The sequence below is a fragment of the Coffea arabica genome, chromosome 8e (assembly GCF_036785885.1).
Source record: "Coffea arabica cultivar ET-39 chromosome 8e, Coffea Arabica ET-39 HiFi, whole genome shotgun sequence".
Taxonomy (NCBI): Eukaryota; Viridiplantae; Streptophyta; class Magnoliopsida; order Gentianales; family Rubiaceae; genus Coffea; species Coffea arabica.
This window is the reverse complement of record NC_092324.1, coordinates 52,719,714-52,746,698: the sequence shown is the minus strand read 5'-3', so window position 1 is coordinate 52,746,698 and position 26,985 is coordinate 52,719,714. Positions and strand designations below refer to the sequence as shown.

Here is a 26,985-nt window from a genome sequence, read left to right as displayed (position 1 = left end):
GTCCTAGATTATTCAAGAAAATACGTAATACCATTTTTACTCTTGAGCTTCAAGTATAATTAACTCATCTATTATACAATAACTCAATCTCGTTGACGTTTTTTTTTTTTTTTTTTTTGCTTTTCTTTTTTAACCTGTCACAAAGGCAATCATTGACAGATGACAAAAAAAGCGGGGCAAAAAGGAAAAAAAAAATCTTCAGATTGTAGTATCATAAACACCGATGACTTGAACAAAGCACAGCAGTGCGTATATTGCAAGATAAAAAAGAGGGGAAAAAAATCACTAACTCTTAAAAGACACAAGTATATACTTTTACATGTTGGCTCCAATATTATTTGGATACGAAAGCAGATCATGAACATATAAAACCATCGACATGTATGAAGCTCATCAGGGACCTGGAAGAAATGGTAAATGGGAAGGAATAACGATGGTATGCCATGCCTAGTTTTCGAGTGGAAAATCCTGAAGACACCTAGGTAACTAGCTAGCTGGTAATAAGGGTATTGGATGATTGGATGATCGGATGGGAGTCTTCTGTTTGAGAAGTATCCTCAGCTGAGCCTTCTGACACTCCAACTTGGTCCCAAAATGCCTACTCTTGGAACCAATCGCTCGAACAACTTTTGGGAATTCCACGAATCCTTTGATGCCCCGCTTGATATGCGGATTTTCAGGCTCAGGCGAAGCTCTTCTCTGACTTGCCGCCACAATTACTGCAGATGCATTTGAACCGCTGCTACCGTCCACAGCAATAATAGCAGTCGTAGTAGGAGCCGGTTTCTCAACCAAAACACACGATTTTATCTCTTCTCCGGAGGAATCACGACTGATACTATTAATATCGTCAGCAGACTCAATCCCACCATTACTTGACCAAGTTTTGTTAAAACTCTCATCAGCCTTGCTAAAAATGTGGCGGTGTTGCGCTTCTTGATCATTAACCTTGGACCGATCAATCATCTGTTTCGTTTTGGTGGCCTCCAACTCCGTCAGCTTTTCTTCCAACAAAAGTTTTGCTTCAGCAAGCTTCATCTGGACGCGTTCTTCTCTCAACACCTCTGCCATCCGCAGCATCTTTCTCTCCTCCTCCATGTCCTTGTGCATTCTGCTCATTTCTGCCTCGCCGGTTGATACTTGTTTTGCAAGTTCTTCACACAGCCGCTCCAATGCTTCTCTGCTTTTCTTGACCTCCGAGAGTTCTCTGGCCAGCTTTTTATTCATAGATTCTGCTTTCTTACGAGCCTTGCGCTCCTGTTCCAGCCCAGCCTTCAATTCGGTGATCTTGGCTCGGGCCTTGTCAAGCTCAGACTCCATCAAAGGCCTGATGAAGGTTAGATCCCAAAAGGAAGCCGCGATCTTTCTTGCTGAAACAGGAAGCTGGATACGATGAACTTGCTTCAGCTGATCAGTACTACAGGTACTATTACTACTACTGGCCTTGTTCTCTAATTGACGGGAGTGCTGCTGATGTTTATGTTTTTGGTTATGAGGAGTATTTGTGTAGAAGGGGTTCTCGTACAACTTCCAGGTTGGGCAATTAGTAATGGGATCATTAGAAATGGACTGAATTCTGGGATTTGCTGGGCTGCTTCTGCTGCTGATCATCATCATCATCATCATCTCTTCCATTTCCATTGGGCAGTCTTGCTTTGCTTTCTCTATAATGTGCCTTTCTTTGGAAGAAGCTTTTCTATGTTTGTCTACCTTTTTTTTCCTCTTGCTTTTGCCTTTTCTCTATTGTAATTGCAAGTAGGGCCGTTCTATCTCTAAAGTCCATTTGTCCAAGCTGCTTCTGAGACTGTGGGAGTGTAAAAGGGAAAGATGCATCACATGCACCTCTTGGTATTTAATTGCTACATCCGGATGCATGTCGGAGGTAGCCGATGGTGCAAGTCATTCGTATAATTCAGCAAGTCTAGTAGTGTCCTAGTTTCTACTACTGCGGTTTTTTTTTTTTTCTTTTTTTTTTTTGGGGAGGGGGGGGGGGGGGGGGGGGGTGTTACTTTAACAAATTGTATTTTGGTTCTTGCAAACCTATTTTCTGTACGCACAAATGCTATAAGTAGCTGATTCTAAATCCCAAAAAAAGAAAAGGGGAACACATGTCAGGGTTGGTAAATTGTGAATAGGCAGTACTTCCAACACCAGTTATATTTCCTCCTGCACAAGCTCATTCGATGAGGGACAAATTGTCTAAAACCACAAGGATTCAACTGGTTATCTGCCAGACCAGTTATATAGAAAACTTTTCATGTATGTCAAGGCCACTTCAAGCCTCGTGGATATTCTAGAACATCTACAAAAATCATCAAGATTGTGTAAAGGACCACATTTGCATCTGTTTGAGATTTTCTCCTGCGAATGCATGATAGGAACTGAACTCCAAAGCTTCATTAATCTAATCCTCTTGCGTGAGGAAGAAATGGGCCTGCACAAGTAACATTACTACTAATTAGGGTCACCTCCGGTCGTCCGTTTTATAATTAATGAATGGCTTGTAGACCTCCACAACCTTCAAATTAACCATAATAGTACTAGGAATCCTCTTTTTACTCGTATGATTTTTCCAGACTGATGAATGATGATACCTCTGCTGTTAAAACAATTTTAAGACGCCCATGAAGGATTTAACTGATACCAGTACCTCGTAATTGCAATTTTTTTTTTTTTTTGGTTTTAATGATCGGTTGGATTTTACGAATGCATGAACTCAAAAGGAGATCTCAACATCCATCTATTCTATCTTGTTATCCAACTCAGATTGTTGATGTTCTGTCCTTCAAAAGGAAAAAGCCTTGGCCTAAGGAGCAGGATGCCAATTGCCTCGTGCTACCAGTAACATGGTTGGGGGTCCCCATGGAACAAACACTTCTCATGATCAATCCACACAACTTTTCACATGGGATGGTCTTCTAACATGTTCTCCTCTACAGTACTCCCTTCTTTTTCTTCATAAGCTAATTCTGGCGCTTGGATGATTAGTACTACGTGCTATCAAGAGTAAGATAATGCTAACCTTGTCTACGTAAATGGGGTGATATTCTCCCTGAATACAAGAATGGAATGACACCTTTCCACACCACCCCCTTTCTCCCAAAAAAAAAAAAAAGAGAACAGTATGCCACTAGCACAGGTTTTCTGCGGTAAGGTCTGAAATGGCTCTTTTAGCGTAAATTTCGTCCCAGAATCCAATTTCCGTCAATTAAGAGCCATACAAGCAAGCGATGTGCCTAAACATATCAGTCAACCGAATGACCAAACAAGAGCAGACAGACAGCAAACCAAACCTCATTTTTGATTCACTGACTAATACGTATTCGATTTTTTGAACTACGAAGGAAATAGTGGTCCAAGTCCACCAGACTAGGAAACTTTTTTGTCCACGAACCTTTTGAATTTTGACGGCAAGTTAGAGATCAAATAAAAAAGAACAGCGAGGATTGTTGAAACGTGCTCCAACTCTTTCTTGTCTTCGCTCTGTTCTCATCTACTACCTTTTTACTTACTAATCAATGAAACAACAGTGTAGTGTTTAGTCTGCCGTGCTTTTTGTTTTCATCATTTAATAGACTGACTAATAGCCCACGAAATAATGTGCACATGAAAGGGCCTGCGGCTCACAGTACCAGATGAAACTTTTGTGAGGAATGATTTTGCATTGTTTAAATTATGGAGGACAAAAATGTTAAAAAGGATGAAATCGATAATTTTCGGCTACAAAGGATAGGCGGATCTGATCAGTCTTATGGCTCCACATTTTGCATCATAGTAGTCGAATCTAGAGTTCTGCAAAGGGAGAGAAGGGCAGGTCAACAGGGATGGCTGTAATGCGCCCCTGGGATCGATTTAAACCACAGTTTCGTACTTTACTACTCTCCAAAGTTTACGCCATTTCTGGTAGTCAAAGCTTAAAAGGACCGCATTGCATATTGTGGCATTGTGCCATAGCCGCGACAATAAATGGAGCAAGTCCTAAATTTGGAAACCAACTCTCTTTAGGCGGGGTGATCATTAGATGACCACTTAATAAGATGCAGGCAGGATTCACTGTAAATAAGAGGATTCGAGCCTCGTAGTACATTCCGTTGGACGTCTCAAAATTATTGGTGCGTTAAAGGAAGAGTAGTTTATTGTCATTTCACTGAAGCCCACATCCTCCACTTTTGCTATGATTGCTGTCCAGCTTCCTTCGTTTTTGTGGGTTCAATCCTGTTAAGGCAAAAGAAACAAAAGCCGCCAAGCTGGCTGGCAGCCTAGCAGGGCGCTCCTCCTTTTAGCATCCATATTAACCTACACTACAACTCCAACTCCAACTCCAACCTTGAATTGAAAATTGACACAAAACTGATGCATCATCGAGCAGTTTACAGTTTACACCGAAGGAGTCAGAGCTGAAACAGGATCCAAATAAGCAAATCTGATAGTGCATGTCCTTCCCATCTTCCGACAAACTGCCCTTGACAAAATGTTTTGGAACAATTTATGCCATCAATTTTGGGCTTGCCAAGGTTAATAGCTAAAACAAGTAACAACACAATCTTTTCCAGAGAGAGATGATAGCAAAATCAAGTAACAACACAATCTTTTCCCGAGAGAGATGATTTAATCCAATGGAGAGTCAAACGTGAATAACACTACACCTTTTCACGTCACAGTATAAGTGGGAGGGTTCGAACTTGGACCTCTCATTTACACTCCCTCCCCCAAACCACCCATCCCTTCCTCACCCCTCCCCCCCAAAACTAAAATGCACCACGCGTGCTACATTTTGGATACCCAAATTTAAGGCTGCTTTTAACTGCATACCAGAATATTTGCCTAGTAGATTAGTCTCATGATGGATATAAGATAAAACGTTAACACATAATTACAGGATAAATACGACATCAATGCCACCCAATTGGTGACCAGCTGCTTTAATCTGTATATGGCCGAAAGCATTCACTTAACTGCCACTAACAGGGAGAGAAAAATTCACACCAAATTAATCTTCAAACCCAAACCTCATCACTAAATTAATCAATTTGATTGCTCAAATACTCAAAGAGAGATACTTTCGGGACAGATCTCATTGCCTCTCGGACTAAGAGTTTAAATTAGATACTCACAAATCTCACCTGGGAGACAAAACTTCATAAAGCTGGTATTAAATTGCTTTGTGATCACAATATGCTTAAAATTTGCCTGAAATATACATCACAGCAAGGGAAAAATCTCTGGACTACTCAGTCATCCTTGTGCTCCAACTAAAATATTAGTATTCACATTTTCTACTGTAAACAGTTGGACAATAAGTCGTAGTCTTCCACAAAGATAATGCATATGGAGTTAATAGCTGAACAGAAATTCAAGAATGTTTTAGCTGACAAAAATGAAGAAAAGCTACAGAATACCTATTATACATTCTTTCATGACCTCTAAAAAGGCTTTTTAGGCCCTCTTATGTTTGAAGGGGAACATATGCCCAGAAAATTTCAGCCCCTTGGTGTATTCAGAAAGGTTCCTACGCATAAATTATCAACTGAAACCATGATACCGTTGCTCGCACCTGTAGTAGCTCCAAATACTCAAAATTTCTAACCTTTTTCTTTTGAATCACTTCAGACAAGTTTAATGACTTACAAATTGTTATTTTTAACGTATCAGTATTACCAATGTGTCAATTCTAATTTCGCTATATTACTTTCCAGATGTTAGAGCATTGCAGTACCAGAGTCATGCTTGGTAGTAGCTAAGTAAACTACTTAGTAAACTACTTAGTAAACAACATAAACACAACAAAGACAAGAAATTCCAGGACTGCCTCTATGAGCCTCAATAGGCATCTCATCATTTCCTTCAGGAAGTAGATTCAGTCTACGGAACCAGAAAACAAAGAATAGATGCAATCAATGGAACCATACTGGTGAAATTATCAAACATATAGTTAAAAAAGAAATATTAAGACACATCATGACAATCAAGAATGAGTTTTGTGGACAATACCGACTAGTCACTTCAGACAGGCAAACAATAATGCCATTTCCTCATTGAACAGTCTCTCTCTCTCTCTCTCTCATACACTCACTTTAGATTATTCTCTCCCTTCTCAGTTTCTTAATTTTCTTTCAAAAAGTATGGACGTCTCATTACTAGGAACTGTGAGACACCAATTAACCATCAGAATATAGGAGCTAATTGTACTTCTACGTTGCAACAGCAGTAAGAAGAACTCACATCATCCAATGGTTATATCTTGAACAACATGAATGCAAATCAGTTCCCAAAATCAAGAGCTGCAACAGTTGGCTCATTGAACAGAAAATAGGAAAAGAGAGTAAGAGTATAATACTGTGATATATTACAAGGAAAATCACATGGGGCATGTTTGGAAGTGAGTTTTTTGACCAAGTTTTTTACCTACTAGTTTTTTAACAACCTTTGCTACAGGAACCCCAAAAAACTTCTCAAAACTTTTTACCTACACACTTCAAAAATACACAAAAAACTTTCCCTTCAACTTCTAGTATTGGAACCTACAAATATGACTCCATTCCCACAAAAATTTGTTTGACAAAAATCACAGACGCATTATAGTCCATGACAGGTATATACTACTGGCCTTAGTCATCAAAAGCCTTAAACAAACATCACATATGAAGACGCAAAACACTACACTACTGATGTCCTAGAAATATGGCAATAAAATAATAGACTCAACCTGACAGGTATCCAATGCTTGACCAGGTATCATCTGGCTCACAATTCAAATTCATCTTCAAGCTTCAACTGCTCAGCCGCAGCCTCCTCCTCTTCATCATCAACCACAAAATAGGGATTGTGCGCTTCAGGCTTAAAGTTGTAGCCAGTGAAAACATAAAAGGCAAGAGTGGCCAACTCCCCAGCCACAACACTGGTCCAGAGATACCTATACGAAGTGATGGTCTCCAACGCATACACCACCACCCTCGTAAAGTAAATGTAGCAGATGACCACGATATAATACTGCCTAAACAAGGTCAACTTCATCAAATTCACAGCAGCCTTGCCATCAGTCCTGGCAGCCTCGCGCAAGTTCTTTATAGACCAAACAATCGGGAACAAGACGGCACAACAGCACACTACATCCACCAACAGGAAAACCTGCTTCCACGTGACCCAATCTTGGTCAAACGGCCCGGACTCATCAATCACAACCTGAGCTATATTAGCAACGACCTGAAGAGGAATGACGATCATCAAAACCTTCTTTTCCTTGTCCTGCAAGTAGGGCTTCAAAAAGGACCACCCAGTCCCAATCAACACAATCAAAGAGAAGAGGGTAATCCCCTTGAAGAAGCTAAACACGTAGAACAAGACATCCCATCCGTGGGCGCTCCCGGTTCGGTTAATATAAGACTTGTCCTCGGCCTCGCACAGGAGATTGAGGGCCTTCAAGATAACCACGGCGAGCATGAAGAAATGGATGGCGAAGACGGTCAAGCGTTTCTTGTACAGAACATGGATCCAGAGGGCGGCCAAGGCGAAATAGACGAGCGAAAACAAGAAATAAATCGTGGGGAGGGGGGTTTTACCGGCGGAGAGATAATCGCGGCGGTTGGAGTAGGGACCGGGTTGCAAATTGTACATGGCGGAGTGGACTTTCATGGAGACGCGGAGGTTGGGGAGGCAGCTGGCGAAGACGAGAGAGTACTGATCAGGGATGGAGATGTTGTGGGGTTTGGAGAAGGAAATGGGGGGGTTAGGGAGGGAGTCGAAGGTGAAGACGAGATCGACGGCGTCGGACTGGAGGGCGCAGGTGATCTGGGAGTCGTCGATCTGGCGGAGGACGTGAAACCAGGCATCGCGGGTGCAGAGGAAGAAACCGAGGCGGGAGAGGTCGAGAGAGGAGGGGTCGGAGGAGAGGGAGATGGAGAAGACGTTGAGGTCGAGGCGGCCCCGGTGAGTGAAGCCGAACTCGTCCAAGGGGATGATGCCACGTGCATCGTTGCGAATCTCGGAGGATCGAATCTCAGCGATTACGACTGCCGGAGAGATGAGGAGAAGAAGAAGGACATAAATGTTGATGGAGTTGATCATCATCGTCATCCTCGGAAGAACAGAAGAAGCTCAGATCTCCGTCTCTTTTCTCTTTCTCCGCTCTTCCCTTTCCTTCTTCTACACTGTAGCCTGTAGGTAGTGGTAGAGCCGGCGCGCCATTTTTTTTTATCCTTTTTATAAAATTAATTAATCTCCTGATTTAGGCTCCGTTTGGATTGAAGGAAGGGAAGGGTAGCAATGGAAAAGAAAGGAAATGAAAAGTGATTCCCATCGAATCGTATCTGAATTAAATATGAAAGGAAAAGAAAACAAATATTGAATTTCTGCTTAAACTTCTGTTTAAGTGTTAATTTAGTTGAAAAGATAGCGAAAAAATAAACTTTTAATAAAATTGTAAATTATTTAATTTCATTTTCCTTCTAAGCATAATTCAATCGAATAATTAGATTCTTCTCCGCTCTTTCCCTCCCTAAACCTTTCCTTTCCCCCCTCAAAAGTCAATCGAAACAACAAAAACCAAATCACTCCAATCCCTCTCCTTTTCTTCAGTTGGGATCCTCTATGTCACTATTCAATGTCAAATCCAGTGTCAATCCCACTTATCACGTGATGGTAAAAAAAATTTAAATAAACAGTACATGACAAATTAAATAAACAGAACACTTGACATAAATATAGAAGTGACACTGAATTACCACTGAAAAAATGACGCTGAGGATCCCGTGTGCCTTTCCTGAGCTAACAGGCAAACAAGCTGGGCACCTTGGTCTTAAATCTCGACATTTTTAAATTCACGTTAACCAAATAGTATGGAGTATTCTCTTTTGGTCAAAACATAGTGGTAAATAGTAAGCATGCCATTTTTTGATCCAAAAATCAATTGTGAATGGATATAGAGAGGAAGAGTTCGCATTGGCCAAGGAGCAGCTATGTGAAATGTATGCATAAAAGGAGTTCAGGAGATGTTTCTTGCCCTTTATTTTTTCTTTTGCTCTTTTATTTTTATTTAGTTTTTCCCCTTCTTTGATTGTTAAGCAATTAAGTTAATGCCTCTCGTTCAGAGTTAGGGATCTCTATTGTCTCTCTGGACTAATCGTGTTTGAGGTGCCGTGAGTTAGGCAGGAAAAAGACTTTGATCATCTTATTCTGCATTTTGACGCTAGTACACTTTGATCATTATCTTCACAAAAGATTAATGCCTCCACAATTTTCCTGTAGTTCATGTTTCTTAGTTTAAAAAGAGTTTCGTCATTCTGCTTGAATGGTCAAATTGTAGAACCCTCAAAATTGGACGAGGGACAAAACAACACTAGTAGTAATTGTCAAAATCGTGCCAACTTGTTCTGAATCACAACATTTTTGGAGCAGATTTTTATCTCCATTAAAGGCAATGAAAATGTTAGACTGTTGTGGATCCGTCTGAGAAGAAAGCCACAGCCCCAACAAAAGGGGCATTTATATAAGTTGCTGGCTCAGATTGCTGATAGTTGTTTCTGTCATCAGCGAAATTGTCTCTGCTATCAGGCCCTCCTAAGATGGCTCCCACGAGAATATTTGGATTAGGCAAGCGGGAATAGAGATATTGAAATCCGTCACTGCAGCTAACACGTCCCGGATGTGCATGCACTGATGGCACAGAGGAACCTCTGTGGTGAACATGCTGGGGATACCTTTGCCCAAAACCCACCATGTATGACATTTTTGCTGGATTATCTCCTAATATATAGTCAACCTGTCTCTTTGCAGTTTCTATGATCTTATCTGCTGTGATAGTTGAGACCCCACATGCTGCAACTCCTCCATTCGAGCGTAAATACTTGGCATATGTTAGGAGAAGGAAAGACGAAGAGGTAACATACTGGAGATTGCTCTCACTTTGTTTATAGAGAAGTCCCCCTGTCAACCAATGTTGTTGATTTTGAGACAGCCAGAATCAAATTTAGCATAACGAAACCACTAAGCACCACAATATGGGCGGCTGATTCTGTGAGGGAAACGAAAGTCATAAAAAAAATAATAATAACAATTTTCTCCAGCACACCTGGGGTATACTGGGCCTGGAAATTTGGCATTCCCGGTATCAAAGAGCAGATGTAGCTGTCAGAATGTGCTTTATACAGCTGAAATTCTTGGGTGCTCTTCTCCAAGAAACCCTATGTGAAGTTGCATCGGAGAAGCATTGAGCATGTAATTTAACGAATTTGTTTATTTGTATTGCAGGAAAGAAGGGAAGGCAAAAAAAAAAAAAAAAAAAAAAAAACCTTTGCAAGCAGAACTTTTGTTCCGGGGCGTTTGTCATCCCAACTAAAGGAATAATCGTCATTATCTGCGCCAAGTGTGTGGCCATTTGATTGGATGTAAGCCAAATACGAGGAATTTTCTGAAGCTGTATGAAGCCAAGAAGCTCCCCACAATAGCTCATCCTAAATCCATGAGAGCAGAGCAGGAGATGGTAAGTTGTGACAGATGAACCTACGCTAGGGACATTAAAGAAAACCTATGAAACTGTTTCGTTCGTCTCACTTGGTATCCTGAATATGAGCAGTAAAATGGGCAGACAACAGAATTGAGAGAGTCACTGTAAGAGCCCCTGTGCCTGTCTGCAAAATCAAACACCTGCAGTTGCATTTGTTCGGGATTGTTTTTTATGAGAAGGGAGTGGTAATAAAAAGTTGGGGAGTCGAAATTAGTAGTGAAAAACTAACCTCCATTGCTGTGTGCAATAATTTGGTGGAATAATGAGGATCGGAATCTTTGAACACAATAGAGGCTGCTGCCAGTGCTGCTGCTGTCTCTGCTGCTACGTCTGATCCTGGGTTTTGGGAGGTCACTTTATACACATTCCGAGGTGTGTCCATGTCCTCTGGCCTTTCCCAGCAACGATGGTCTATATTCGGATCTCCAACCTGCTCCATTTAGAGGAAATAAAGCTTGTTTGCAATTTTCTATTGTAGAAGACAAAACATTCCCAGAAATCAATCAATTCGGCGGCGGTATGGTTAATGATGTACCTTAATCTACTCCTAAAACAGCTATGAATTAGTAAATGTTTTTTTTTTTTATCAAGTGCGGAGTTTCTCACTTGAGCGTATAAGGTAGCAGGAGTTGCTGTGGCTGCTTTCAAAAGATAATCGGCACCCCAGCGGACAGCGGCTTTGGCATTCTCAAGTTGGTTATGCATGGAGCTACCAAACTCAATTATGCTCCATGCAAATAGAGTAGTAGTGAAAGCCATTGGCAGGCCAAACTTGACATTGTCTCCTGCATCATAATAACCTCCCGCAAGATCAACCTGTAATCCACGATGACAAAAATAAGCCGTCAAAAAAACTATTACTCCACCCACTAATTGGAGAGCATGTATACATTAGTAGTATTAATTAAGTACATGGTAACCAGAGCCGTCGGACAATGCAGAGTCACCCCTCCACGAAAGTCGTTGGTTCGAGGGCAGCTTCCCTGATCTCTGCCCTTCAAAGAAGAGAATGGATTTTTCAAGGGCATCAGAATAGTCTCGAGTGGTGAATGCATGAGAGGAGGATAAGGAGAAGCATAGAATCAGTAGTAATTTTATGGTAAACTTAGGAAGGCAAGAAGTCATGTTCGTTTTTCCAAAGTGAAAATAAACTTATAAGGAGGCTCTATCCTTTAGAAGCGAAGCATTCACTAGACTATGTTTTTGTTTTTTTGGCATTGGCACCTCCTCTTTATAGAAAGAAGAATTGGATGGATGGGAGAATGGGGGTAGTTAAGTTCGTTGGTGAATGCGTGCATGAGAGAGTGAGTACTGAGTAGTGTGTTTGAAAGCTTGGACGCATCATCCATTCACGGACGGATTCAGCTGCGCCAATTCGGATAATAGTGTGTGTGTGTGTCCTACTACTCTACTACTAGCATAATACTTACAAGCAAAAGCTACCGCCCGTAACGGTGGGAAGAATAATAAGCCCCCAAAAAAAAAAACAAAAAGTATGAGACAGTCAAAAAAGACACATACAAATTAATCTTTGAATGGAAGTCATTTTCAAACTCGCATCATCCCGTGCACTACAGTTACAAACGAGCACCAGGTTTTCCTCTCATTCATGTTCGTGACGGGACAAATTTTATCCACACTGGGCTGCGGTTCAGCTATGGATAGATAAAGGGGGGGAATCCAAGAACCCCCCCCTCCCCCCCCAAAAAAAATTAAAAAAATAAAAATCTGTGATCTCTATAATTGCAATTTTGAGTTGCTTGCATGCAAAAAAAAAAAAAAAAAAATGTGATGCTGTCATATGACATACAGGGAAGGGCCTTGGATTTGACCCGTGAAGGTGAAGGAGGATGCATGTTTGATTCGTCATGTGACTTTTGGGAACGCAAATTTCAAACTCAGCGACTGCGTGATTTTATTTACAGTACTTGTTTGTATTTATTTTGGGGTGGTTTAGGAGGGAATAAGAAATGCTGCTGTTTGAGCATGTGATTATATTAAGAAGGCGTAATTCAAGGTGGAAGGGGTGCTTGGAAGCCTACAAAGCCAGCACCAATTTGTTGTTGAATTTTTTGTTAGGATTGGAATTGGAAGTAGTAGTACCAGTAGCAGCAGTAGGTAGTATTTCATGTCGACGTTATACAGAGGAAATGGGATTCCATTCTACCATCTGCACTTGTTGCTTCCTCTCTCTCTATAATAGTGCAATCCTTTTAAGAGATATATATTTTTTTTAAAAAAAAAAAAATCATTAAAGGGACCAGGAAAATGCATTCCTCTTAAGGACTTTCTTTTGCATGTTTGTTGGATTTGTGGGAGAGTCTGCAACCTTGGACTTTCTTCTTTTTTTGGTCTGTTCAACCTATAGCAAAGTGCTGACTAAGGAATGAAAACAAAAATGTTGTCAAAAGGAAATGACGACAAGGTCATCAAAGTGAGTTAAAAAAAGTCTCAACACCAGAAACCAGCATATTACAGTAGTGTGATTGGCGAACTTATATGCATTAATTACGCGGAATGCTACGACTACGAGTTCGCTAGTCAAAGATAGAGCAGTCCCATTAGTTCAAACAAACAATTCCTGCGAGTTTGATCTTTTTCTGTTACTTTTGAATGTCGCGCCATAGTCACGGCCCCCAACACTTCCCGAAGAAATGAAATAGGAGCTGTTTCTGTTAGGTTTGCAGCTTGGGACAGACGCTCGAATTGGGATTTGCCAAAGAGCCTGCAAAATATACCCCAATAATTAATTAATTAATTAGGAAAGGAGATGACATGCATCCTTCAAGCCTCCCAACCTTTAGCAGTTGGCGCTTACAAATATCTGCAAAACAAGGTTGTTTGGATGCCGGGTCATCTTCAAATGGCGGTGGAGCCTGCCCGTACACCATCTCACAGCTCATATCTTCGAAATCTGCATTTTCCAACAGCGCGCAGCAGGACTTGTGTTGGGTCATTTAAATGTTTAGAACAAGGAAGGTAACAAAACAAAAAACACACAGTATATATGTACTACTTGGGGTCATAGTTAATGGAAGCCCAAATTCGTCGGTGAAGAAGTCTTGTGTGGGTATTTTGCACATGTTAACGCACATTCCTACGCACCCGCTGTTCTCCAAATACCTTCATTGAACATATATGCCAGACGATTAATAGCACTACTTGACTTGGTCATTAAAAATGGGAACACTAGTCACTCTGTAACTGAACTGAACTATTATATATTCAGACTTCGAGAGGAAAGAAACGTCCTGTAATACCTGCACTTCTTTATGCGCACTCCACTTCTTTGCTTTACTCCATTTACCTCCACTTCCACGACCTACTGGGTGCGGGCAAGTCAGCTTGTAAGGGCGAGGTGAAGAAACAAAATGCAACAACATTTTATTAGTTTTGGTAGAAAAAAGTTGACGCACGGTGGCGGCGGAGCTAAGGGGTGCAAATTTTCTTATATGTCCATTTCATACGAATTACAAACCAACCAATCATTCATCTGACAATTCAATTATGTGGCCAACTATATGTGGGAATCATAACATACATCTTGGAACAAGCACTCTTTAGCATAATAAAAAGGCCCTCCGATGAGAAAAATGGATCGCCAAAACTGTGGAAAGCAAAACTTGATCGAGTCTAGTACAATAAAAATGAGAATACTACCTCTGAAGGCCCAACTAGCCAGTCGAAGAAGGGTACTGTTATCGTGGCATTGAATTCACAGGCCCATCTCGTCGGTGGAAAAAGCTTCCTGAACTGTCAAACCCAAATTTGATTTGGGTAAGCTACTAAGCTGTTGGCTCGTTGGTAGAAGAATAAGGAAGCTCAAAAGCATTAGCAGCTGGTTTGCCCGAGAGGTTAAGGGGGAAGACTTAAGATCTTCTGCACATAAGTGCGCATGGGTTCGAACCCCATAGCCAGCAAATTTTCTTCTTTCAATTTCTCCTTTTGGCCCTTTTTCTTTCAAAAATTAGCTTCTTCTCCCCCCCCCCCCCACCCCCCAAAAATTTAGTCTCCTTTCTTTTCCCTTTTTCTTTCAAATTAGCTGGTTTAAAAAAAGGCCGTGTGTGATGCGTATTCACTCTTTCATTTCTGCGCCTTTTTTTTTGAAATTAGCTTTTATTTTTTAAGATAAAAATTAGCATGGACTTATCACAGTTTCAGCTGGTTTGCAAATTGGAAAAAGTCGTGCGTGATGCGAATTCAATTTCACCCTTTCATTAATTCTACCACTTGCTATTTCTCATCCAGTCCAGTCCAGTCCAGTCCAGTCCAATCCAATCAGGCGGAAAAAAGGAAAGAAAAGAAAATACCTGAGCAGGAGCACCAGGAGGAAGCATGGACAAGAGCACCTCTCGAACCACTTGCTGCTGTTGCGTGCGATTCCTACCTTGAATCACTCTCTTAGAGACGTCCACAAAGCTTTCATAGTCATAATCAAACCAACCCTTCTTCTCTACTGGCGTCCCATCTTTGTTGGATTTGGCAGCAAATTTCTCCATTTTGCGGGCGAAGAGCGTCATGAAAGCCTTCTCAAAGAAACCATCCTTGTATTTTGTCTTCTGCCCGAATGGTGCTGGCTCTCCTGATGGCTCTGCAATCCCACACCTTATGCTAACAGTTCCATTTTTAAGGCGTAGTCTTGGGTGGTAACCACACTTTATTGCTGCTGCTTGGTTATGGACTTGGACTGCTTGAAAACTTGTTAGAACCACCATCAATACTCCCTCGACTCGGGTTGTGTTTCGCAAGAAGCAGAGCACGAGAGGCTTTCTCTACGCTTTTTCTTGGTCAATTTTCGCGACAGCTAATCTGGACGCGCACTGTCTAAGTCTAGTTGAAAAAGGTCTAAATTAAGGACTCTTCATTTAGCAGCAGTCGTCCCTGGAGCTATAGATATTATGCACTCTTCTGTGATTTTCAGGAATCCCAGAGGGCATATGATTGGTTCATGCAGCTCCACTTTTTACTTTTCATTCCCTCAAATAATCAAAAACCATTCACCATCCACATCTTTGAGGGACCTTTCAAATGTCTAGAATGACCCGATCCTTCCCTGTGAATATACGGACGGAATGCAGTCTGTTGCAAAACCAATGGTTATTAGCCTTAGAGCCTGGGCCCTGTGATGGCAGAAAGGGCAAACACAATATCAGAGCAACTGGTTGCGGATGAGCCAACATGATCTATGATCGACTTGAGGCTGAGGTAATGCCACGCAAGACTTGAAATTTGGCCGAGCCACGTAAGCTTTTTCCCTCCCGTTCAGGTTTTTTTTTTTCTTTTGAAATATATACTAACTATTGCCTGGTTTTTCCCCCATGTAATGTAACAGAAGTTCCCCAATTCGACCTCTTGCCTATCACTTTCCTCCTCGGGATCAAGAAAGTAGCAGGCATCAAATTCATGTGCCGGAAATAGTACGTCTATCTCTTGCCACTCTCCTTTACCCGTTAACCCTGGGATGGATTGCTTTGCTCTAACGGGCAAAGGTAAACTCAATGGGGAGTGGTTAGTTCTATAAGCGATTAATCCTCAGAACTCGTGAATAATTTACATCCAGATCCCAAAGGGGGAAAAAGAATACAAGAATATTTGCAAACTTCTTCCAAGCCACCAAAACGTTCTGCAATTCTCGTGCCGAGTAACATGCCAAGGCCACACAGACAAATAAGCTTCCCTTCAGCAGCAGCAGTTTTGCTCAACCATGTTTGACCAGTTACCCAACTGCAAATCAATAGACAATAGGTACACAGAGCTATATCTAACAAATACATATGGTACATGATACACCATATGAGACAAATGAAATGCTACGACGTGTAATTAGTTACTCATCTTCGGATCTGAGGCTGGAACGGTTGTCAGAGCAACCGTTCCGGAAAGTGTAACACCATTTGCACACGGTGTAACATCATCTGTACAAGGTGTAATAATAGAACAACAGCGAGTAACACTAGAACAACATTTTTGTGGATCCCACATGGCGTGAAAATCGAGTTACAAGGAGTGATCTGAACCGCATAAATTTTTTTGGCCTAATCATGGCCGTGGACCTTCCGGAACGGTTGTCAGAGACAACCATTCCAGCCCCTCCTCCCTCATCTTCTTAAGCTGCATTCGAAGCTCAGTACCAATTGTCAGAGGGCCTATACCTTAGTATAATGAGTGATGTGACTTATTTCCACAAAAGAATCTCCGAGTTTAATGGAAAAAAATGAGAAGAAAAAATTATAGTAAGAAAGGAAAAACAGTAACTAAAACGATTAGGAGTAGGCAGCTACTACTCCACATTTCACGAAGAGACCTAGGCACCTGGAAGACGCACAGAAAGGGGAGGAAATGCCCAGGGCCAAAGAAATTGGGAGTTAGGATAGTGAACATGAAGAACAATGACCAAAAAGAATAACATATTATTTTTACACAAAATATGAAGAGAGAGAAAAAGGAAGGAAAAAGAAATCAGCCAAAGTACAACTAAAAGTACACGGGCTATTTCCAGCAGATTGCAAAGGTATAATTCATGCTTGTTGAATAGCTAGCTGCTATCCTACAATGCACTTATTCAGTGCTCAGTTGATCTCCATTGATGTGTTTCAAAACAAAGAACAGAGCAGAGAAATTCTAAGAGATGCAATGAGGTCATAATGACATGCAGGCCAATACAAAAGATGGTAATCAGCAATAAGATACCTTTGTATGGAACACTCAAGTGAGTTCATTAGATGTTGCACGACAAATACTTAAATGAGTGATTTGAGCTCTACCTTAGTCATTAGACACTTTTGGCTTTGAAGCAAAATGAATAGCATTGGAACAGCCAAAAGTTGTCTTTGAAAGAGATATACTCCAGTTCGCATCCAGCAAAGGCCTTGGCTTGAGTCACAACATGACCATCCACTGTTAAAGGTTGAGACCAAGTGATATTGGAAAGAAATATTCAATAAGTCATATTATTTGTCGATGAGATATTCACAACAAACAAACTCCTGTGAATAAAAGCTACAACAAACACAATAAACCACGAGAAGTTGCAAATTCAAGGTCCATTCCATTGATTCCCACTATGAATACATAACTAGTGAAATTCTGATGTGAAGACAGTTTGGTTTTCCATCACACAGAACCCTTACACAACAAAACCTAAATATGCTTGAAACCTCAAAAGGGTCGAGAAGTAGTCAACTGCTACTCAGAAAAGCACAGCTTATAACTTCTAAGGTGCAGCTTGAACAGATTTTGCAGGCTGAACTTCTTGTGACTTTTCCAAAGCTGAGATCCTTCCCTCCAAAGACTGGTAAAGGCCAATCGCCTAAAGGAGGGGGAGAAAAATGGTAACATAAAAACAACAATGCCACAAAAAACAAAAAGAAAAATAATTTTTGAAGCAAGATACCACCAACATTGTAAGTGGTGCGGATATAATTTTCACGGCCATATTAAACAAACTTAAATACACCATTACCCTCTACCAATATACCATTACCCTCTACTATTAAATGTCAATTAAGTTCTAAGGTAATGACAGTTGATTCGCATAATTTTACAGCAGGCCAGTTGCTTCCAATGTTAAGGTAGCACGGCTACATCTGTAACTGCAGACAAAGTTGACATTTTGCTATTTTAACTGATGAAGTAGTCAAATTAGCACATTTTAGTGCCAAAAAGAAAGAACCGCAAATCCCAAGATTTACACAAATAGACCATCAAAATGATCTCATAATCCAGAACAAAATCCTTAACTGCTTTCCGTCCCATTAGAAAAGACTTTGTCTGCACTAAACAACTGCATATCGTGGTCAATCATAAACCTATAAAATCCAAGTCCCAGACAAACAAAAAGGGAAAAAAAATCAAGTAGGGCGACCAACGTCTTGTATTAACTAAGAATTCTTTTGATTTATTTCTTTTCCCCCACCTTTGAACTGTTCAAAAGCATAAGTTTATAAGCATGAAAACATCTTTACTAACACACATCAAACCCTCAGAGCAAAGGCAAGTTGGAACTTCAGAACAGATGAAAAGCAAGAGCTCATCCCTTAAAGAACATGGTCATTCATCCAAATTTCTATTTGCATAAAAAAGAAAGAAAAAATCCCTCTCTGACTTCCATTTTTGTCCGGTAATAGCATTAGGCTTTTCTCCCTCATCCAATTAAATCAAAATAAAGCTCAACAGATATACATAGACGGGCATGGATATGAGGAATAATATCTGTAATTAACTATTCGCAGAAATGGAAAACAAAAGGAACGTATACAGGAAAGAAAACTTAAAAAAAAAGGTCAAAAGAAGAAGGAGAAGAAGCAGGAACCTGTTGAGAATGGGTGCGATGGGCATTTTTGTAATCCTGTTGCAGAGCATAAATTCCCATGGCAGAAGCCACCGCTGCACCCGCGAAGAACGATGCTGTCCTCACTCTCAGTACGTATCCCATTTTTTTTTCAAATTTTTTTCTGCTCTGGGTTTTGTTCCTCCTGCTCGTCGATCGAATTCGATGGCAGTTCCCAGGATCCTAAAATCTGATTACTCAATATTGTTACGGCGTCACAGGCCATTGTGGGTGATTTCTAATGGGCTGGACTTCATCTTTCAATTTGAATGTGAACTTGGGGGTAACCGCTGGGTAATTGGGAGTAACGCCCGAAACCCACAATATTCATTATGGGCTGGACTACATGCTTCCAAAATAATCGAAGAGCCTTGTGGAAAGCGGACAATACCTGCAGAAGTCCGTAGCTGGTCTCTTTTTCTTCTCCATTCCTTTTTTCCCCCTAAAAAAAAGAATGTAAGGTACCAATACTAATTTTTCATAGTAATAAAAATAAATAAATAAAATTTGGAAGAACAACATATAATCAAGGCAAAGCTATTATGACAGCATCCAATTTTTAGGGTATTAAGGACAAGTAAATCTTCCTTGCTGGTTCTTTTCAGCACCACCAAGTGCTTGTTTTCGACAACTTCTTAATGTTTTTGCTTTTCTGAGGCCAGTTTATGAAATGTTTATAATAAAGAAAGTCCACTGAAAATTTTTTTTGAATAAGCAGTTTGAAGGCTTTCTGGCACAATTGTTTATGTGCGTATGATCGAATTATAGCAGCAGCGTCGACAAAAGTGCCTTTGGACTTGATTGGAATGGTCAGTTGAATTTTTGGGAAAAAAAATGAGCAAAATGGGAAAGCCAACCCTACACCAATATTTCTCTTGGCAGCAGAGAAGTCGTGTGCAAAAATTATTATGCCCACTGAGCAAAATTATTATTTTCCACCATTGCGTGGTATTGCTAAATTAGGTTTTCTACGCATGAATTTTTCTGTTTGAGCCTGTTACTCTTTATTTAATGAGCTATGTTTGATCTTGCAATGGACTAGCGTTCGTTGAGAAAAGAGCATGGAGTAGCATTTTATTTTGTTTTTTTAAAAAATTTTGCCTAGGAATAATAGAAAACTACTTTGCATATACGGAAACTCATTCCACTCATTATCAATCAAATATAACAAAAAACTATTTGTCAAATTTTATTTTGCTCGTATAATCAACACATTTTTCAAACATCATTTTTATTTTACGTACATTATATCCAAAAAAAAAAAAAAGACGCTACAATATTTTTTTTAAAAAAAATTATTCCAAATAGTCTACTATCTAAACACATATTATTATTATTAGAGTATTCGAGCACAGCACGAGACTATCCGTAAGGAATGTGAAAATGGGCTCACTTCCTTTCAGAAAAAAAAAATAATGAAAAAAAAAAAGAGTGGGAGGAAATTGACTCGTCATTGCCCTTGTTTTCTTTTTTTTTTTTTTTGGTTGCCTGTCACGGTATCCAGGGCTTTGCCCTGACTAATCCGTTGGTCGACCCGAGTCGCACACCTGGCTATGGTGGGTGAATCTCCCAACAAGGTAGCTGCATACGCCAGGTTTCAAACCCGAGACCTGTTTAAGCGGAACCAAGCTGCTTACCACTTGGCCCAACCCCAGTTGGTCCCTTGTTTTCTTTAATAGCATCTGAAGTGTATCTTTGACTTTGGGAGCTAGAAAGAGGATTATTATTATCACTGAGGGCCGGCCAACTGCCAACTGCACTGCAATTTTCTAATAGTTCCAAGGAGTTGCGACAATGCAGGATGGTGTTACCCCTAAATCTCTGCAAATTCCACAGAGAGAGAGAGAGATGCAAAGCCTCACTAAACAGCTCACGTGCTGCCACCAAATTTCTGGGCGGTGTACGCTCTAACCGGTCCCTGAGTTGTTCCATTGGAGTAATTGATGATCGGCTCAAAAGTCAATACACGCAATTAATTATTTTTCCATACCTATATACCAGCAACACTGACCGTAATAATAATAATAAGTATCATATCAGAGAAGCCACTCTCAAAATCCACCCCCAATATTATTATTATTATTATTATTATTATTATTTACAGCCTGTCTCTCATCGCCCAACACCTCATGTAGTAAGTACATATTTACTGCACCAAGAACAAAAAAAAAAAAAATTCTCAATGGTTTCCTGGAACTAATTTATTTATTTATTTTTTGCTTTGATTGTTAAATTAAGCTTCCTGTACTTAAAAAAGAGTATTATGGTAAACGAAATATTGTCCAGAGTGTGATAGTAGCAACTTGAATCAATACTAGTACTGCTACTAGTGTAGTAGTATAAAAGCAGATTACATTAATAATGCTTTGATAAATCATCCATTATGATCAGTAGATGTTGATGTTGATGTTGGATTGAGTCCGAATTGTGTGAATGGAAGCAAGAAGGAGTCTTAGCTCCGTTGGTGAATGGGAATGATGGGGGAGTGGTGAAGCTGACGAATGTTCATGGGGGAGCACACACTTGGATCGCCATCTAACAGCTTCTCTGCGACTATGAGATTAGCTGCCTCTGTTGGATGAAATGCATCCCAGAACACATATTTTGCTCGATCACTGCACAGAAATGAGCTGCTTGCATTTGCCGTCTTCCCCTTTCCTTCGAAGCAAACAAATGGAGGGAAATAGCCACCACAACAGGGACCATCCCCATTCTCGAATCCTGCCAATCAATTATTATCGATCCATCCCAAAATAATATCCAAACAAGTACTACTATCAGGAATCACTCCACAATTCATACTACTAGTCTACTACTTGTCTGAATTTCAGGAGGATGCCCCATCCGAATAAACCATCAAAACTTTTAATTATAAGATGTTAAAAGTGGTTACCTTCCCCTCCCCAGTCCCCACCCCTTCCCTTCAATACAATTTATACCCGTACCACCAACACAGCACCAAATCAAGATTCTCCATCGAAAGAAAAGAAAAGAAAAGAAAAGAAATGGAACTCTTTTTTCTTCTTGTTTTGTTCAATAAATAACTAACCAACTCACCGTATTGATGATAATTTCGTATCATTCTTCTGAAGACATCGTAGGAATTGGCGTACACGAATACAGCTCCAAATCCCACCTCTCTGTTGAGTCGATTCAGCCCTTCTTTTAGTTTGCTATTGTAGCCTCTCACCACCGAATTTACTTCAATCGAACATTCTCCCTCTGGGATAAGGCGGGTGGCACGGACATAAGGGATGCATCCAAGAGGTCCAACTCCAACTACCACGAATTTTCGAGCACCTAACCACCGCAGTCGCTTCACAAAAACATTTATTTATTATGATTGCCGAGTATTATACATCCAAGAACCAGTAGCGATCGCGCTTCCCATCAATGTATATAACCCACTAGTATTTTTATGATACCTTAAGCTGCGTGGTTAAGTTGGAAACCATATGATCTTGCAACACTTCTGGAGCTATTTTGTCACCAGAAAAGGGAAAGGATGGTCGGAAATAGCTGAGAATATCATTTGATCCAATTGTAATGGAGAAGATTGCTTTGCTTAGGAGTTCGTTGGTCTTCTCTTCTCCCATTAGATTCACCATGTATGACCTACTCTTTTCAAAATACCCAATTTGCTCTTTCAGCGTCAGTCTTCCTATCTGTGAAGCATCAACACAAGTCAAAAAAAATAAATGATTAGTAACGCCTCCTTAATACTCTATTATGCATTAAGTCATTAACTACTAGTGAATGGTAGAAAAGCAAGGAATACAGACAAAGAACGTTCCCGTTTGGTCCAAAATCCCTGAAGCTCCTGAAGCATAATTAATTCCTTCATGAATGGCGTTTGATGTAGTGTTAGGGGCCAGGCAAGGCGGAGGAAATGACGTGGCCCCAAGAACTTGACCTGAGTACATTAGAAGCCATGCAATTACTTGCTCGTGAAAATTATTGAATTAACAGTACGTGCTAAGACTTGGAAGCTACTACTATTACTCTGCTGAATTAATGAATGAGGTTCGGAGTTTGTAACGCGATTAAGCGACTCTGGAGCAACCCCCAACCTACCCAAGAGTGGGCTGCTCCTAAATTACTACCAACCAAGTTTGGAAGTTTATAGTTTTTTCCTTTTTTGGTCAATCCTCTGGACAGGTACAGATTGTCTGTTGTTTTACTCAGAAGAGCGCATATGGGTTTACAGTGTGCAAATCATAAGGTTGTGGCAGAAGGTTCCCCCTTCCCAGTCATTGCCTCAAAAAGAATATTACAGTAAAAAGAAAGAAAAAAGGTTAGAAACTTTAGCAAGGCAGAGGAACAAATTAATTACTACTACCAATTATATCTGGAATTGTGCGGCCATTGGTAAACCTTCCGGTCGGTCTTCCCCCGGAAGGGAGGAAATCGATGCCATAAGGTGGAGAATCCGCCTTAGATAGCGTAAACAAGTAGTCGTTGTTCCCTGCATCCACCAATGAGTCTCCGAACACAAAGGAAGTTAAAGAAACGCAGGGGAAAACGTGCAATTGGATGACAACCAATATTGCGCAAAATGTATGGATCTCCATTATTGTCATGAATATTGCCACGGGATCAGAGCCAGCACCAATCGTGGTAGACACATATATAAGTGTGTGCGTGTATTTACTGTCAAAGGGCTTTGTACGTTGATTACAAGCCACACGGTTTGCATGACTTTGCTTGAAGAATGTAGTACAATTATTGAAAGCGTCTTCGATGAATTCTTCCATCAAAACTATTCGTCACCAGTGGAGCCTGATGCAAATTATATTCGTCACCAGTGGAGTCTGATGCAAATTTTCCTGGCTCTTGTTGAGTAGTTCTTATTAGGTGCCTGCAGCTAAATTAGTTACAGCAAAGAGGATGGATGATGTTAGTAACTATTGGCCTGAGATATATGAAATTTACAAAATATCTGAGTCCTTATGAGTGCATGAATGTTGGATGACGAAGCTAACTCGACCTTGAACGTTTTACCTCTAGATTTTTGCATTTAGGTTGTCAGCACAACACTATCTTTTCATATATAAAAAGTGGAGACGAACAAAGTTTCTATCTAGATGATTCCCACAACCAACACCGCGGCGGGGGATCAAAACAAGGGGAGGGGGGGTTCATGTTGATAGACGGTTAGTTGGTATCTGTATCTAGATGTTTATTTCTAATAATCAGTTAGATGCATTTTAAACTTATTTTTTGTGGTTCGGCTGATGATTATAATTGCATATATAATCAATGATTAATCTTTCATATACTAACGGAATATATGCTATCAATTTTGGATGAATGATAACTATATAAAATTTGGATTTGAAATTCAATTTTTGCACATGTTTCATGGATTTAACGATGTGTACATTAGCATGATTTTAAAAAAAAAATTATTATTAGTGTTAGTTGCAAGTTTTATGGAAGCATGAATAACTCGAGGAAAAAATAAAACAATTTTCTTACATATTCATAAATATTTATTTTACAAAACTAAATGTATCTAAGTGCTCGTGTACCATATTAATCTTTGAAAACTTTTATGCATACGTTTATTTAAATACAATACTATTATACATAAGAAATGCAAGGTCTACGAAAAGGTTGATAGATATTCTTCAAATTAATTTAAAACCTAAATATATATGTATATTTGTATTCAACTAAATACCAGATATTCTCCATGAACAAATATTAAGTTTCTAGCAACATTAATTAAGTAACAATTTAAATAATACTAAATAAAATTAGTATATATGGATAAAATAAATTAAGTGGATTTATAAATAAAAATATAGTTTGTTAGAAGAAAGTAGAAAAGTATAACAAAAATAATCAATTTTATGAAAATAGATTAAGTTATTAGAATAGAGAGAAATTATGAGAAAATTTAATTGGAGAAGAATTGGATGCGAATATGGGTAAAACTCAACTATCCAAATGACTCATCAATTGTTTTCAATTAAACATGCTACCTAAGAGATCGAAAATGGGTAATTAAATTAACAACTATTATATATAGGGTAAGTTTTTCATAAGGTGTGCAATTTTTTTTACACTAACAACTTTAAATTTTACACTAACAACTTTAAATCATGCCACGTAACATGAATTTAAATTTAAAATTCAAGCTATGCACACGTGATATATTTCCGTAATTGCTATTGTTAAAAAATCAATACACTATCATTCCATAAAAGTTACATATATATATATATATATAGAGAGAGAGAGAGAGAGAGAGAGAGGAGGGGAGGTTAAACTGTGTGTGGAAGGATGAACCGTGTTGCCAGAATTGGTCAAATTTCTTAATTCCTAACGACTAGATTGGTTGAAGGCTCAGCTGTGATAAATTGGTTTGAAATTTTTGTGACAATAAAAGAACGAAAAGGATAGACCGTAAAAAGTTGAGAAAGCATGATGAGACATTTAACACTGGTGATTAGTATTGAATGGCCATGCAACAGCCCTGAGCAACTTTAACAACTATGGGCAGAAGAAATAGTCAATGCGACACGTTCAGGCACTTGGTGTTTTTTCTTAAAGAAAAGATACCTATCAAATAAATATTTTATCCACCAAGTTCTTGATCAACTAGCATTTTGACCCGTGTTATGTGAGGATTTATGTTTCAATTCAAAATAATAATATATACTTATAAATTGCAATACATGATAGAGTATATGAAAAAGATTAAAAATTTCAAATAAGTGTATACTTAACATATGTATATAACATGCTCTATGTGTGTTGGAATTTTTTTTTTATTAATTGTGATCGACATTTTTCACATCTATTTGTCTGAGAGTCTTAATTTTTTTCATTTTTTATTTAAAATATAACTTGACATATTGTCAATGTTACACTATTATAAAGTGAATTTGGCGAGTAAAATATAAAGACATTCAATGAGTCAAGAATTTTTTTAAGGAGGAAAAATATATTTACATACTTAATTTAAAATTACCGAAAGAAGGTTTGGAATATTGTTGTTTCTATATTGATTTGAATGTCTGTCTTAATTTTCTTAATTTACAACACAGCCTTTAATCTTAGTGTTGCCAAATTAAATGGTTTTAAATAATGGTATTTCTTTTTTTATTACGGTCATTTGTATTTTACTGAATTATACTCATTTATAAGTTTGATAAGCTTTTAATTTGAAGTGATATGTTAGGTTTTCTTTAATTAGTTCACATTAGAATATGCTAATTAATAGCTTTGATGTGATAAGTATATAATCCGAAAATGAAATGTTGTTTTATTTAATTAAAATAGGTTAAAATTCTAAGAAGAAAGGATACGAAGTTGAGAGTAATTTTCCTAATCTACTACATTGCATTTGCCAAATTAAATGGTGTGGAGTATTGTTACTTTCTTTTTGGTTATGGTCATTTATATTTTTTTTGAATTATAGTCTTTTATAAGTTTGGCAAGTTTTTTATTTGAGATGGTATGTTAGGTTTTCTTTAATTAGTCGACTTAAGGATCGCAGCTAATTGATAGCTTCAATATGGTTTTCCTATAATCTAAACATTAAATGTTGTTTTATCTAATTAAAAAATAAAATTTCTAAGACAAAAGGATAGGAGGTTTGGAGTTTTCTAGGAGATGAAATCTGAAAAGTTATCTTCAAATATATTGATATATAGATTAGTATCTTCTATTAGGTCGTTCTAGAAAAACAATATATGCACTGGCCGATGAAATGTTTTTCCTTGTTTCTTGATTAATTTTTTCCTAAATTGATGGAATATTTCTTGAATATCGTAAAATATCAGCGCATCAAGGGCAAGGAAATAGGGATATAAACAAATTTAATCAAACAAAATACGCTAATGTTCAAATTTACCGAATTGAGTTTGAATGATTTTTTTAAATCAAATTTGAATGTCATCAAATATAAAATGGTATTCAAACTTGGCTTGTTGAACGAGTTCTTATCAAGTCAACCTTGATTTGAACATTAAATAATTTGATTCATCTTTCAATTCTATAAAGAAAGCATTGGATTTCTTGCGAAATTATCAAAATTGCATAAGATATTGCGCGCGCGTGTATATTTCGGGGATGCTAGTGATTTTTTTTTTTTTAAGGTTCTACTTTTCTTGGAAGCTTCTATTTCCGCAATGGATCTTCTGTC

General features: G+C 38.9%; 5 protein-coding genes and 1 non-coding gene across 10 annotated transcripts; 1 reads left to right on the top strand and 5 right to left on the bottom strand.

Moving 5' to 3' along the window:
- Positions 1–228: 228 nt before the first annotated feature.
- On the bottom strand, positions 229–1,927 carry LOC113703323 (protein BRANCHLESS TRICHOME-like). Its single transcript, XM_027224649.2, has one exon. It carries the CDS (start codon positions 1,639–1,641, stop codon positions 487–489), a length of 1,155 nt encoding a protein of 384 aa, XP_027080450.1. The 5' UTR covers positions 1,642–1,927; the 3' UTR covers positions 229–486.
- A 1,987-nt stretch (positions 1,928–3,914) lies between these two features.
- LOC113703321 (protein CANDIDATE G-PROTEIN COUPLED RECEPTOR 7) lies at positions 3,915–8,184 on the bottom strand. The gene is made up of 2 exons (XM_027224647.2): positions 6,707–8,184; positions 3,915–4,457 (listed from the first exon to the last, which is right to left on the bottom strand). Exon 1 carries the CDS (start codon positions 8,071–8,073, stop codon positions 6,745–6,747), a length of 1,329 nt encoding a protein of 442 aa, XP_027080448.1. The 5' UTR covers positions 8,074–8,184; the 3' UTR covers positions 3,915–4,457; positions 6,707–6,744.
- A 1,111-nt stretch (positions 8,185–9,295) lies between these two features.
- LOC113704209 (endoglucanase 1-like) lies at positions 9,296–11,688 on the bottom strand. Its single transcript, XM_027225942.2, has 7 exons — positions 11,414–11,688; positions 11,108–11,317; positions 10,731–10,931; positions 10,549–10,641; positions 10,287–10,448; positions 10,067–10,178; positions 9,296–9,921 (listed from the first exon to the last, which is right to left on the bottom strand). The coding sequence occupies exons 1-7, from the start codon at positions 11,624–11,626 to the stop codon at positions 9,425–9,427; spliced, it is 1,488 nt and encodes a 495-aa protein (XP_027081743.2). The 5' UTR covers positions 11,627–11,688; the 3' UTR covers positions 9,296–9,424.
- A 1,214-nt stretch (positions 11,689–12,902) lies between these two features.
- Positions 12,903–15,503, bottom strand: LOC113704210 (beta-carotene isomerase D27, chloroplastic). 5 transcript variants are annotated; one of them, XM_027225944.2, is made up of 6 exons: positions 14,812–15,503; positions 14,162–14,254; positions 13,762–13,823; positions 13,518–13,624; positions 13,300–13,415; positions 12,903–13,226 (listed from the first exon to the last, which is right to left on the bottom strand). In XM_027225944.2, exons 1-6 carry the CDS (start codon positions 15,214–15,216, stop codon positions 13,068–13,070), a joined length of 942 nt encoding a protein of 313 aa, XP_027081745.2. In that variant the 5' UTR covers positions 15,217–15,503; the 3' UTR covers positions 12,903–13,067. The 5 variants fall into 5 exon arrangements, 3 of the variants coding, with proteins under 3 accessions (XP_027081745.2, XP_027081749.2, XP_027081747.2); XM_027225948.2 differs by having other exon boundaries at positions 13,320–13,415; XR_011819952.1 differs by having other exon boundaries at positions 13,035–13,226; positions 13,300–13,443.
- TRNAL-UAA (transfer RNA leucine (anticodon UAA)) lies at positions 14,339–14,421 on the top strand. Its single transcript has one exon. It is a non-coding gene; the product is annotated as a tRNA-Leu (tRNA).
- Positions 15,504–21,126: 5,623 nt separating the features above from the next.
- Positions 21,127–23,832, bottom strand: LOC113705030 (GDSL esterase/lipase At5g41890-like). Its single transcript, XM_027226894.2, has 5 exons — positions 23,170–23,832; positions 22,613–22,743; positions 22,256–22,495; positions 21,888–22,146; positions 21,127–21,551 (listed from the first exon to the last, which is right to left on the bottom strand). The coding sequence occupies exons 1-5, from the start codon at positions 23,582–23,584 to the stop codon at positions 21,283–21,285; spliced, it is 1,314 nt and encodes a 437-aa protein (XP_027082695.2). The 5' UTR covers positions 23,585–23,832; the 3' UTR covers positions 21,127–21,282.
- Between the last annotated feature and the right edge of the window lie 3,153 nt (positions 23,833–26,985).